This window comes from Symphodus melops (genome assembly GCF_947650265.1).
Source record: "Symphodus melops genome assembly, chromosome: 3".
NCBI classification, from domain to species: Eukaryota; Metazoa; Chordata; class Actinopteri; order Labriformes; family Labridae; genus Symphodus; species Symphodus melops.
Genome location: NC_136693.1, coordinates 21,216,525 through 21,230,005, shown reverse-complemented (window position 1 = coordinate 21,230,005; position 13,481 = coordinate 21,216,525). Strand labels below are relative to the sequence as shown.

At 39.3% G+C, this 13,481-nt stretch overlaps 1 protein-coding gene across 3 annotated transcripts in view; it reads right to left on the bottom strand.

Moving 5' to 3' along the window:
• The window catches only part of mdga1 (MAM domain containing glycosylphosphatidylinositol anchor 1), a 186,264-nt gene that overhangs the window by 39,329 nt on the left and 133,454 nt on the right, over positions 1–13,481 (bottom strand). For all 3 annotated transcript variants that reach the window (XM_079340221.1, XM_079340222.1, XM_079340223.1), the window contains 3 exons: positions 12,960–13,259; positions 7,521–7,787; positions 7,225–7,373 (listed from right to left, as the gene is read on the bottom strand). In XM_079340221.1, the coding sequence (XP_079196347.1) occupies positions 7,225–7,373; positions 7,521–7,787; positions 12,960–13,259 (716 nt within the window). The remainder of the gene's footprint in view (positions 1–7,224; positions 7,374–7,520; positions 7,788–12,959; positions 13,260–13,481) is intronic.

The window sequence follows — 13,481 nt, the reverse complement described above, 5'->3', positions numbered from 1 at the left end:
TTTTTATAGTTAAGGTCCGAATAAATTAAAGATACAAATAATTTAAAAAACCCCACTCATTAAAAACAATAAGTCATTTGTTCTAACATGTTGATTATCATACTGTTGTTACTAGGAGTGTTGATTTAGTTTAAACGTGGGAGGTGGTACATCCAAAGGGTCACTATTTAAAGGGTAGAGGATCATTAGAGGGTTCATTGGTGATAAAAAATTAAAGAGAAAACATTTCTGATAGAAATATTTCAAAATGTCTTTCCTCTCTTTTCACAAATCAGTAAATTCTCCATTTGAATATTTGGAGTTGTAGACTTTCTTGGGTAGAACTGTGACAACTAATACACATCTGAAACTGTGTTCTGTAGACATCCCTTAAATCAGCATTGTAAGAAAACGGCTTGTTTTCCCCCCCTGAGTTATCACCATGAGTAACAATATAAATCTATATATTTACATACAGCATGTACTATCTTAATGTGAGGAGGTGCATGGTAAAAATGCATTGTGTCCTTTTAACATCCACTTACGCTTATATTCATCCCTACAAACATTTACACACTGCTCATCCAGCATATGCATAATTATGTGAAATACAGCAGCAAAGCAAAGCTCTGCTCATGTAATATGCATGGGGTGTGTGAGAGCAGGGAGGGATGAGTTAATAATGTTGAGGAATCACAGCCTCAGCAGTAAGGAGAATGTGCTTTCTTCATGGGTGGACACACAAACACATGCTCACACACTTGTTCTGATCCACTTTGCTGCGTGGGAGCTGAACAACACACACACACACACACACACACACACACACACACACACACACACACACACACTTCACCGTGTAGACCCTGAAATACACTTTGGATCAATGAGGTTTTGAAGTGTGACTCAGAAGAATTCAGCTGCTTCCACTGCTGGTTAAAGTCTCCCTGACTTTACCTCTGTTTCCATCTCCCATCATCACTTGGTCCAGGAACATAATTTCTCTGTGTGTGTGTGTGTGGGGTGCTTCAGTGTATGACAGGGAAAGGCAGTAAAGATATACTGTTTGTAGAAAACAAAAAAATAGAGACACTCATGACTGTAGTGAGTGAATGAAATATTTAAAAAGGAAAAAGAAAAAAAAGGGCCTACTGATTTTGAAATGAAAATGCCCGCGTGTGTCCGTCAACATTTCCAGTTAGACAGTGTTTAAAGCTTTGACTGTCAACAAAGAGACAACCCTACAAAGAAAGTGTGAAGGAGTACGAGAGCAAGACAGAAACAAAAACATTCAGTGACGTGTGTGAGAGAAAATTTGGTTTGACAACGTGAGAGGAGTTAGCCTCTTCAAACACTTCAGTGTGGGGTTAATTTGTCTGTTATCCTCTGTTAATGGATCCTTTCATGACTGACCCACCAGTTCACTGATACAGGGGTGCTCATGGGAAAAAGTCATCACTGTGCATGTGTGCTCTGTGTCTGCATGTATCTATCCTCTGCTCTCGTCTTGGTCTGCTCTTAGAATATTAAAGTGTATTTGCATGGAGAGGTTGTAATCAATTATTCATACATTTGATTTAATGCACAAGTCTAATTCATCATGAATATTTTTAATTTCTCATATATATGATAATAGGGATGTGTGTTTGTGTGACTGTAATTGACTGTGTCTGGGTACAGAGAGCACCTGGGTGTAACTGTGAGCAGACGCCAGGTTAGCTGAACATCTTCTCAGTGATACATAACATGCACAAGTGCATAGCTGCAGGCAGAGAGGTGGTCGGAGCATAGAAGAGATAGGAGGACAAAGAGCAGGTTGGAGAAATGTGTGGAAAAGGAGAATACATCAAGAAAAGGAAGAAAACAGATTGACCAAGCTACGAGAACTTTGGGATCAGAAGAAACTCAAAAGAGGAGGTTCTCTTACTTAGTGTATCTACAATGTATGTTTTTAATTAGTCTGCATTGAGAGAGTATTCATAGTAAAGTTATTAAAGTACACTAAGTTCTAAACATACAAAAAAAGGCTTTAGGGGTCCTCAACAAACTCCAGAGCGTAAGTTAAGATGCCTGTAGAATTTTAGAGGCTGCAAAACTGCAAGAAGTCAGAGGTATGAGCGGGTGCAGATTCGCCATGAGGAGGGCACAAGAGATGCAAAGGCTAAAAAAGAGAGTAGGAACAGGAGCACGCACACACACACACACACATACACACAAACACACACACACACACACACACAGACACACTCACAATCACACTGAATGTGTTGGTCACTAGCAACTAGCATTGTTACGATCAGTACAATGGCTGCACTAAAATATCAGTGCTCCTACTGTTGTGAATAATGCAAACTGTAACATTGCTTTTTAATAAGATTATCCAAAGAAACAAAAATGAGGTACCACAATGTTCACAGAGAACTTTAGCAGCCTAAGTTAAGTTCAAGTTTCATGTCCACTTTTTCCAACACTTTAAACCTTTATTAGTGAAGTGGTCTGGTATCTTATTCATCATTGGGACATGCACTCTTCTTTGTGTCACATTTTTGACAGATCTGTGATAACTGGCCCCACATATTTTGTGTTTTTTAGGTCAATAAGTTGTAAATACTTTCTACCTGACCAACAGTTCACCTTACCTTATGCCAACAAAGCTGCTTTTCAACAACTTATTTCACACAAATTTAACCCATTTAATTTAGTTATTGTCAATCCCGCTTGATACATATAAGAGAGTCCCTTAAAGGCACATGCATGAGAGAAGAGCCTTGCAGACAACCTCAGGTAGCTGCAAGTCTGGTTAAATGGAAGACAATGCCTGACAAAAGATACAAAACAGGTTACTCAATCAGTCTCTGATGTTATTCTAAGGTGATATTATCACTTACTAATGATCTCTCACAAATCAAAGCCCCCATTTAAGGAGCTGTAGGGGTGGAAGTTGTGATGTGAGGAAAAAGGGTGTAAGGACAGCTTGATGAAACAAGAAGGGCCTGTCAGCTCTGATAATTTCTACACAGGGAAACCCCCTGCAGGGAGAATAAAACTAAATTAAGAAGTGTTAACAAGGATTTCACAGCCTGGCAATGAGTCATAGAGCAATCCATGGATGCCACACAGCCAAAAGGACAGACAGACAGACAGACAGACAGACAGACAGACAGACAGACAGACAGACAGACAGACAGACAGACAGACAGACAGACAGACAGACAGACAGACAGACAGACAGACAGACAGACAGACAGACAGGGCCATAAGCAGGCACAGGAAAATACAAATTCATTAACAGCTTTTAACAAATGTTCAGCAGTATGAAAACAAATGAAGACAATTAACGTGTGTAAGTGTAAAAAGGCAAAAGATCCGACCTTCAGTTAAGATCACTGCTCTTCATGTACTAATCTGAGTCTTTTATTCTGCCTGCATGTCTCCCCTGAGAACCCCTCCATCATTTTGTATGTGCTAAAAGATAGTGTGTCAAGGCGTTAAGAGGATGAGCTGGAGAAAGCGTTGCAGAAATAGATGGGTTGTGAAATTGAGATGGTATTACATTTGGATGTTCTCATACTCTCTTTAATAGTCTGGAGGACCACTGAGATTTGCTGTTTTTCTTTAATTTACATCTTATTCCTCTCTTTCACACCCTTTGCTCTCCCTCCCCCCGCACCCTCCTTTATTTTTCTCTCTCAACTCCATTGCTCTCAAATGTAGACATAAAAAAACATGCAGGTAAAAATGTTGAAATTAAATTAGACTTCATCCTACATTTAATAAGTCCTAAACTGCCAGTTGACGCTTACTCATTAATTTAAAAAGTGTCCGCATAACAACTCGCAGTGACTATTTATTAGCCCTACTTCAGTTATCACGGTTCTGCCAAAATGTTCATGAGAGCTGGAAAAACTAAGAGAGAGGAGCAGTGGAAGTAATGAGAACTGAGAAACAGCCAATAGAGAAGAGAAATGGAGGGAAAAGCAGAAGAGAGGCTATTTGTGAAATATAGAGAAATATTGGTTAAAGGACAGCAGGAGAAAGGAGAGCAAATCAGAGAGCTGAGGCATGCAATCGCAAGTGCATCTTAGGAAGGCCAGAGCTCATTGTCTGTCTCCCTGTGGAGTCCTACTTAATAAGGTATGCTGCCAAGCCTTAAAGTAGGAGGGGAATCAGCTATTCAGCTGCACAAAAGCAAGCTGGCAGACCTTGCATTTCCTCTGTTTGCATCTCATACTCAAAAAACACACACAAACACACACACTTACAGACACACACCACCCCTCTAACCAGTTGTGTATAATTTACCATTATCCTTCCTGCTGTCTGACTCAAGGCCACTAATCTATAAATAGATGTCTGAGACAAAAGAAGATGTTGGCCTGAGGTTCACATCTTCAGATCAGGGGCCCAGTCAGAGGGCTCCGAAAATATTACAGAAGCATGGGCTTGTTAGGGAAAGAAGTGGAGCAAAACAGTTTTTTGTTTTTTTTTAACCGACAAATGTATATGTAAAAAAAAGTAATTACAATTTTTTTTAGGGTTTAATTTGTAATGGTGTAACGATGTGTGCATAAAAACATCTCTCTGGTAATATCTAGATGGTATAAAGACTGTGCTGAGGTCTTACATGTTTCTGGGTGTATACTGTATTCTGTATTCTAAATTCTAGTTTCTGCGTGCAAGACTACTTTAACACCCTTCACAGGGTTGTGAAAATGAAATGACATCAAGGAAATGTCAATCATTTAAGAAGAAGAGAGCGGCTGTCGTTGACAAAATGAGACCGCTCCACGGTTGAGGCCAGCTCTTCCTGTTAGTTAGTGGTTACAACATCAAGACTAACATATTACACAACATATTATTTCCTTGTTTTGTCCTTCAGACACTCAAAAGGATGTCATTGTAAGGGATGATAAAAAAAAATGATGGTCAGCTACTGTTGCAAGCAAATTCTTTAAAGCAAAGAGAAGACGTCAAATGGGGCTTTTTAGAGCTGCCAACACGTGTTAACGTTCAGAGACAGGGACTCCAGTTCCAGACTCGGACTCCAGTTGCACACAAGCCAGCTCAAGGCAATGGGAATACATGCAATCAGGGCGCAATGTGTAAAAGAAGCCCTGTTTATGATGTGACAGACTGAATAAGTAACTTTAACTCTTCTTTGCAATACCAATCTCTCTCTTTGTCTTGCTTAACCACTCACTCACTATGCACTGCCTGCCAAAGGTTCCAGCAGGTGAAACATATCAAATCACTGACTTAAAAAAAAGAAGGAAGTTTAAGAAGTCAGCCTCTGGAGTAACTTCTCACAGCAGGTTGTTCAAAACTTGATGTATATTTCTTGTACTCGCGTTTGTGGGCTCTCTTGTTTAATTAACTTGCAATTTGTGCCTGATCCCACCGCAGTCCAGTGTTTTACAAACAGACTGACAGACATGCACCCCCACAAACAAACAAACAAACACACACACACACACACACACACACACACACACACACACACACACACACAAACATTTACGCACACACATGATGGAAAAAGAGAGATGAAGAAGATACATTGACGGATGGTAAGAGTTGAACAGTGCAGCACTTCACTGCATAAACTGTATCTGAAAGTGAATAACCACTTCCACCACCACCACACCTACTACCCCAACTACTACTCCTATTGATGAGTAATAATAATAAATTACATGGTAATAACTATTATTATTTTCATTATAATGTAAGACTATAAAGGTCTAATGCTGATGTCATAAAAATAAGAAATATACCACCTTAATATTAAGGGTTGCTGAAGACATACGTTTATGTTGACCAAAGAATGTTACCATTACACTGTGTTTGAGCTCAAGAGATTTGTTCATCTATAGTAGATTATAATCTGTCATTAGCTCATTAGTCAGGATCCTGTGTAATTCTAACGTACAGTTGGACTCTGACCCTTACAATCGCTATTGCATGCATAATGTTAGAACTTTTTTTTTTCCTGTACCCCTGAGTAATATTAGTCTAAATCCAATTCAACCACTCTCTGCATATTCATAGAAATATATGAATTTTGCATTGCAATAAATAACTTTGCATTGCAATAAATAACTTTATGTGTATATTTGTGTTAACATTTCTGCACATTGGGATATAAAAACTATAGTCCCTATTTAAAAAACTAAGTGAAGTGAGCTGAGCCCGATGAAAATGGGGTGTCGAGAATGGAGACATGATGAGGTTTGATGAAAATAACACAGAGAAATGGATGTGACTAGGTAACTAAAACTGAGTAAAAATCGTTTTAGGTTTCCTTATTTACTTTGGCAGAAAATAAAAATATGGTTGCACTTGCTTTCTTTTCTATACACTTTGTGTCATTGAAACTTGTTAAAATACTGTCCTCTTTGAAACAAAAAAAATCCTCTTTGTGCAGTTTAATGCCAAATCTCAGTAAGAATAACATCATTAACCCCTTGACATCGGAATTTGCTTCCAAGTATTAAAACATTTTTTACATGTGTTTCTGCTTTCAAGTAGATGCAAAATGAAGTTGAGAAAGTTTATTTGAAAATAGCACATAAAATAGATATTTACATAAAAATAGCACATACATAGCACATCAAATGGATGTTGTTCTGTCTCTGACTGGTCCTATGACAATCTAATGCTTGCAAAAGGTTCCTAGGTATGTATGGAAAGTGCATCAATTGGCAGAGGAGGAATATGGATGCTATTTTAGCTGCATTTGGAGAGGAAGCGGCTTGATGCAAATTTGCGACAATAGGTGTCAAGGGGTTAAAAACTTGAAAGAAAAAAAAAGGGATGAGCCTTATAAATAACGTAAACGAGTAGAGTAGACAAGAAGAGAATAGAGCAGAAGTGAAGAGGAGAGAGGAGAAGAGGAGAGGAGTTGTAATTCAGTTCATGTCTCCATTGATTGGCTGCACAAGCTTGACACTCCATGAGCTCATAAAGCCCTACGTTCACACTTAACACTTAACTACAAACAGACCTGTGTGTATATGTGCTCTACCCCCACACGTTATGTCGAGCTGTCAAGGTGATGTTAACAAAAGACAGGTGACCGATGTATGCACTTGTGCGATACTGCTTAATATCAGTACCAGTCGTTCATGACAGACAAAATCTCCTGTCTACTTATGCATACGACACAATTTCAGTAGGATGTTTATTGTTTTTGTATTTGAAATGTTTAAATACTCACAGTATAGTTTATGTGCAAGAGGACTTTACCTTTCGGACATTGATCCAGTATCCTATGATTCTGTCAGTGGCCTCTGGATCTTTCTGTGTCCACTGCAAGATGTAGGAGTAGTTGTTTCCTTTTAAGATTCGGACTGGGTTTGGCGTGTCAAAGTAGAATTCTGCATTGTAAGGTTGTGCTGTGGGAGGACATATTGTTACTGATGCTGTCATTGGAACTACCTGAGATAACTACCTGTTCCATGCTATTATGAATACTAAATAGATTAATTAGAACATTTTTTTTACTTAAAAAACAAACTATGGGATTGTGTCTGTTCATTTACCTGAAACATTAAACGTGCATGTTGATGTCCCTGCACTGTTGCTGACTCGACACTCATAAGAGCCGTTGTTGGTGGGCTCCAGCTTGAACTTGAGCTCCGGCGTCTCCTTCAGGTCTGGCATCGGCATGCGGATAAAGTCACCATTTCGGAACCAGCGTATATCTGTGAGGCGAGGTGGGTTGGACCGCAAGACCGTACACCTTAGGGTCACCATCTGATAGTTCCTCGAACGCATGTCCTGAAAGACCGGGTCCAGTATAGGAGGATCTGTCAACAAATACAGCTGTTAGCTCCACTGCATTGTTCTCATTTTTAAAATGGGTATCTATAATCAGGTTGAGATGGAGATAGATTGTGGCTGGGAAGTTTTCGAGGAGATGTCAAAGCTTAAAGACTGAGCTTATAAGAGACAAGCAGAAGGACCACTTGGGTGCACATACATCATCATTTTTCTGCCTTCTCTCCATTCTGTTCTCTGCCGTGTAAATTTCCTCAGAGCATCAAAAAACATTAGTTTTGACAAATTATCTGACAAGGACCAACTGTTAGTGCCATAGGGGATCAAGTTTTTCTACATCGCAAAATCCCAACCCTGTTTGTTAACCTATCTTAACCAGCTGTAATTAACCTGTCAGATGCAATGTGTGGCTCTGCAGTTAATGACTGACTAGCTGCTTTTGCCCTCAGGGTCACCCAAGACACAACACAGCAAAATGACTCTTCCACAAATCACCAGCCAGCTAGTCAGCAGCCCCCTGGCTAATCATGGAGATAATAGACAAGATGCTAATGGTGGTTTTGTCATACAGACCGTGATGAGATCTGCAGCTAAGGCCCCTGGAGGTGAGGCAGCATGACATAAGTCCCATATGAATCAAGTTTATCAGACACAGATGTGTAATTAGAGTCTAATCTATGTTGTGCCTGTAATTTAGACAGATAGGGCAAGAAATGAACATCGGTAAGGAGGAAAGAAAGAGACAGAGACGGAGAGAAAGATAACATAGGGAGCAGGGGAGACGACTGAGACAGCTGCTTGTATTGTGCTCAGTACAATGCGGAAACCTCTGGGTAGAATAAACCATCCCTGGTGTAATGACAATAATAATAGACATTCAACAAGGAACTGTCATAGCAGTGATCTGACTGACAAAATATTGTGGAGTTTAAACATCATGGTCACTGAACATAGAATACAAAGTACTATTTATTATTTTGTTTTAAATAGGAACCTCTTTAGATAGAAAGAGATTTTTACTGGCTCCCTAACGCAAGTGAAGGCTAAGTTAACCTTTGCTGCCTCACTCAGGCCAAGCATTCAGGTTAAGGTTCAGGCAATGATTGAGACCATAAGATACCTACTAAGGCTGAGGGAGGGTTCCCAACAGCTCACATGTTTTATTTTGCATTATAGTTTCACTTGTTCAGTCCCATTTTGTTTTATTATTTTATCTTTCTTTTGTGGGCGAACACATCATTATGTGGCTTGTCCATTTTTGATTTAAACTTTTATAAAACCACACATATTCTTTCTGTGACTTTCTTCTGTGTTTTGCATGGGTTTATAAAACCAAACTGAATCTGTCTAGAATTTACCATTCTGTGTCCGCCTCCAGTCACAGGAACACAAGTAAGCACCTGAATGTTAATACACTGGAAACCACCAGAACATTTTACTTTTCAACTTCTATTTCGCCTGATTTTTTTTCTGCTTGTGTAGATGCCCAGCAGAAGTCCAACATATAAAAATGCATCCCTCTTTCATATTACATTGAATTCTAATTGTTATTTACTGCTGTGTGTGTTTTGACCTTTCCAATCGACTGTGTCACCTACATTTGCCCACAGCCACAGCAGTGTCATGTGTTCGAGCTGAGGGATGGGTGTGTGGTCAGAGGTCATAGTGTAATCCTATGGGCTGATTAGTGTATGGTCACATACCGTGCTTCTGTTTATAGACACCCACATGCATACTGATGGCTATATGACTTTGGAAACAGGTGGCAAGGGTAAAGAAAAGCAGGCAAACTGAAGAGATGGTCATGGAAGGAGAAAGGAGGAGGAGACGGAGGAGGAGGTGTGTTGTGAGTTTGTGAGCAGTTTATAAATCATGCTATCCCCTATGGAGTTGGTATACAGGTTACAACAGTCCCTTACTTTGCCTTGAGTGTTTATTGCAACAATTATGTAAGTATCTCAACAGTATATTTCACTTTTGCTGGATAATTCCAATTTCTAACTCCCTACTTTTTAAATCCTCTGGAGCATTTTTTCTCCATTTTTTTGCTACTCATTCGAGACTCCATACTGCAATGTTTCATAGTCAGCAGACCATAATCCACGTGAAAACCCCATCGCTATCCATCTTATTGGATGCAAAATGGATTCCATCCGAGAACGCAACAGTGACCAAGCCAAACATTTATAGTAGACAAAGAGAAAATCAATTTACATGAGACCAAGAAAGGGAGGGGTTCAGTGTTGGGGCGGGGAGCTTGGACGAAGGGGGAGAGAAACAACAATGATGAAGAAGACAAATGAGGGGAAAAGTGTGGTGTGGAAGTGAGAGAAGTTGATGATTGAGTATGTGAGGTGGGGGAGAGAATGGGAGAATGTAGGATGCAGAAAGGGAGTGACAAGACAGAGAGTGGTCCTCTCTCATGGTCAGCAGTCAGCTGATTGATGATGATGAGAATGGCAATGAGGAAGAACAGCCACTTTTTTGGAAGGAAAGTAGGAAGGTGGGGAAGGGATACAAGGCATAAAGAGGAAGTGGGGGAGGCGAGAGTGGCAAGAATCTGCGTATCCACTTAATTACATCTGCCATAAAAAATGATGGCATCCTTCCCTCATATCGATCAGCACAGCTAAACGGAAGGAGACCAAACAGCCATGATAAAGAAACAAATTAAGGAAGAAAATGGGGAGAAGATGAAAGAGAGGGAAGACAAGTAGGCTGTAGCTAAAAAGTTCCTTTTCTTTTATGCTGCTATTTCTATAACAAAAACTATTTTTCTCTTTTCCAGCTCTAAACTCCCAATCATACAGGTTTTTTCTTAACTCCCCCATGCCCCCTTCCCGTACCTTTCTCCATCACCCCTAACCCTGCATTTCTGTTTCAAGCTCTCTCTTAACCCTGTTCCTCTCTCTCCTGCTCTTGCTCATGTATCTGTGTCATCTCTCTGTTGCTCTCTCGGTCCAGAGTGGGGTGGCCACCTGGTCCATTAATCAGACTTGGCCGGTGTGGAAGGCAGAGCTCACAGAACATTGCCCTTCCGCCCAGCTTGCATTTGTAAACCCTGTAAATCCTTCTAAAAAAAAAAAAGAAAAAAAGAAAAAGAAAAAAAAGAGGGGTGGGGGGTTGAGAGAGAGAGAGAAGAACATAGCTCCTAAGAGGCAAAATAGTCTGAGACGAACCTGCTTTCAAACTCAACTGTTTGTATAGCACTCATTAGAAAGTACAGCACAAGTCCAGGTTGTAATCTATCCACTGAAATAAACAGGTTCCTCTAGTTTTTCTTAATGGGTAGCTGCAGCAGTAATTACTTTTTTACCTTGGAAATGTCAGCATGCTCAAAGAGAAATAGGCCTGAACTGAAAAATATTCACCCACAAAGATGTTTACAAGATGAAATTATGATGATAAGTCACCGAGCTAAAAATAGCACCAAAATAAAAGACTTTCTGAGAATTCTGAGGACAAAAGTCATATCCTTTTTTGTTAGAAGAATCAGACTCCACAGCTTTCATTTTATGTCTATGATATAGAAGTCTTATTGAGAAGGAGTGGGATTAAACAAGTTTATACTTCTTTCTGATCATTTTTGTGATTGTAAATTGAAGTACCTAGTATCGGAAAGCTTCTTTTGTATGAGGACTTGTATGATTGTCTTTCATCGTGTGCACTCATTACCTTCTTTTGTCTGCATATTAAGGTATAAGGTTTCTATTCTTCTCTTTTTTACGTTTAAAATAAAACAATAAAAACTTTAATTCGATTCAATTGAATACCGAAGAACAAACGTATAATGTGATGAAAGGGTTACATTGAAAACTTAATTACTGTAAAATTAATAAATCTCATAAAATGAAACAACCACTTTCACAATGCAATGACCACGTATGTGCACAACATCGTGCTGCTATACAGATCATACACAAATAAGTCATTTAATAGCATTTGTTCGGGTAAGGAATACTATTCAGTAACTATTGATGCATTTGAAATAGCAAAATACTTTTTGAAAGGTCTTCATTGTCCAGAATAAGCATGGTGTCACGGAGATTCAAGAAACAACAGATTATTTAAAACTTAACACATTTAGTAAGAATCAAGGGGTCCTGTGTTTCTGCTGCTGATGACAACTTATAAGGTTACACTGATTTAGCATTCCTGGTTTCCCAAAACAATCAAAGCATATCCAGTGTTAGTATAAAGACAGGGCAGAAATTTGAATTTATGAATTTATTTATTTTTAATCAGAAATAACATTACTTAAAAGCAGAAAACAAATTTGTATGTGCTTTACCAGCAAATATATTTACACTGCTTTATTTCAAATATTGCCATTCTTTTCCTTTACTTCTGAAACTATGTTTATCTTCTTCTTACTCTATTTTCATATAAAATCCACTTTTCTTTGTTTACTTCTTTTTTTCTTTTTGCTGCTACTGTTGCAAAGGGTTGCTTTAGTTGGCGAAAAGATGCTGCTATGAGTGTTGAAAGCTGTCCTAATATATCTGTTATAACTTGTTTACTGGAAATTGTAAGAAAACAAACTTAGCCTCCTGCTGCTTGATGTGAAAATAGTGTGCATCTTGTTGTAAGATAGCTTTAGGGTGAAAAAGTCAGAAGGATACATTCGAGTCCAAGACAAATATGCCTACAGAAAAAATGAAGTGAAAAGCATTGTATAACATGGCATTGTATGGCATGGGATGGCTCTTCATAGGTATCAACAGAGGCCTTAAAGAGGCGAGACGGTGTCAGAGAAACTGTCGGGACTACACGACGCTGTTTGTGTGAGCATGTCTGACTATGTCTATGTATAGCTCCAGATGTGCCATGCTCTGCAACACTAAAACTCAATATGGATTCACAGACTACTAAAAAATACAACAATATAAATGTACAAAGGTGATGACTGCTCATCTTAGTTATGGCACTTTTGCGAAAAAAAAGCAACTGTAACAAAAGGTGTACTCCACGGGTCAGTCACAACACTCTAAGACAGGTTGCTTCCACTTTTCTGTCCGCACTGGACTATGGGGAGGTTTTATACATGCATGTCTCTTCCCATAGCTTACATTCTCTGGACACAGTGTACAACATGGCCATATTTTAATATACAAGGCTTATTTAGGTCAATGGGACACTCTTGGAAAAGAGACTTTAAATCTTAAAGAAGACAAACAAACAAAAAAGTAAACAACACTTACATAGCACATTGAGTTGGACCTGTGCTTCTCTGCGTTTGATGTTAAGCCCGTTGTATGGAGCAGTCTGGCAGCGGTACAGCCCCATCATGTCCCTGCTTACATTCTTGAGTCTTAAGCGCCCATCTGGTGCTTCCACCATGGTTTGCCCCGCTGGCATCAGCAGGTCCTTTTCAGTGCGTGACCAGAGTATAGGTGGGCGTGGTTTGCCATCCACCACCAAACACACCAGGTCAGCGTTTCCCCCCTCTCGCACATTGATCACCTGCCCTCCTGGTGGAACCGACAGCACTGGTGGAGAGACTGGAGCAAAGGGAGAAAGAGGGTAAGAATTAGTTAGAATATGTGTTTTTCAGTGCTTCTCTCTGAATTTAAAGAAGCATGAATTATTCAAAAAAGAGAAGAAGAGCAAATGTTTACGATTAAAGAGAATGCTTTTACAAAAGAAAACAATCAATATTTCTTCGATTTACTATGACGTGGATGACCAGCACAGACATTCAATTTTCTTTTATACCCTTCCAC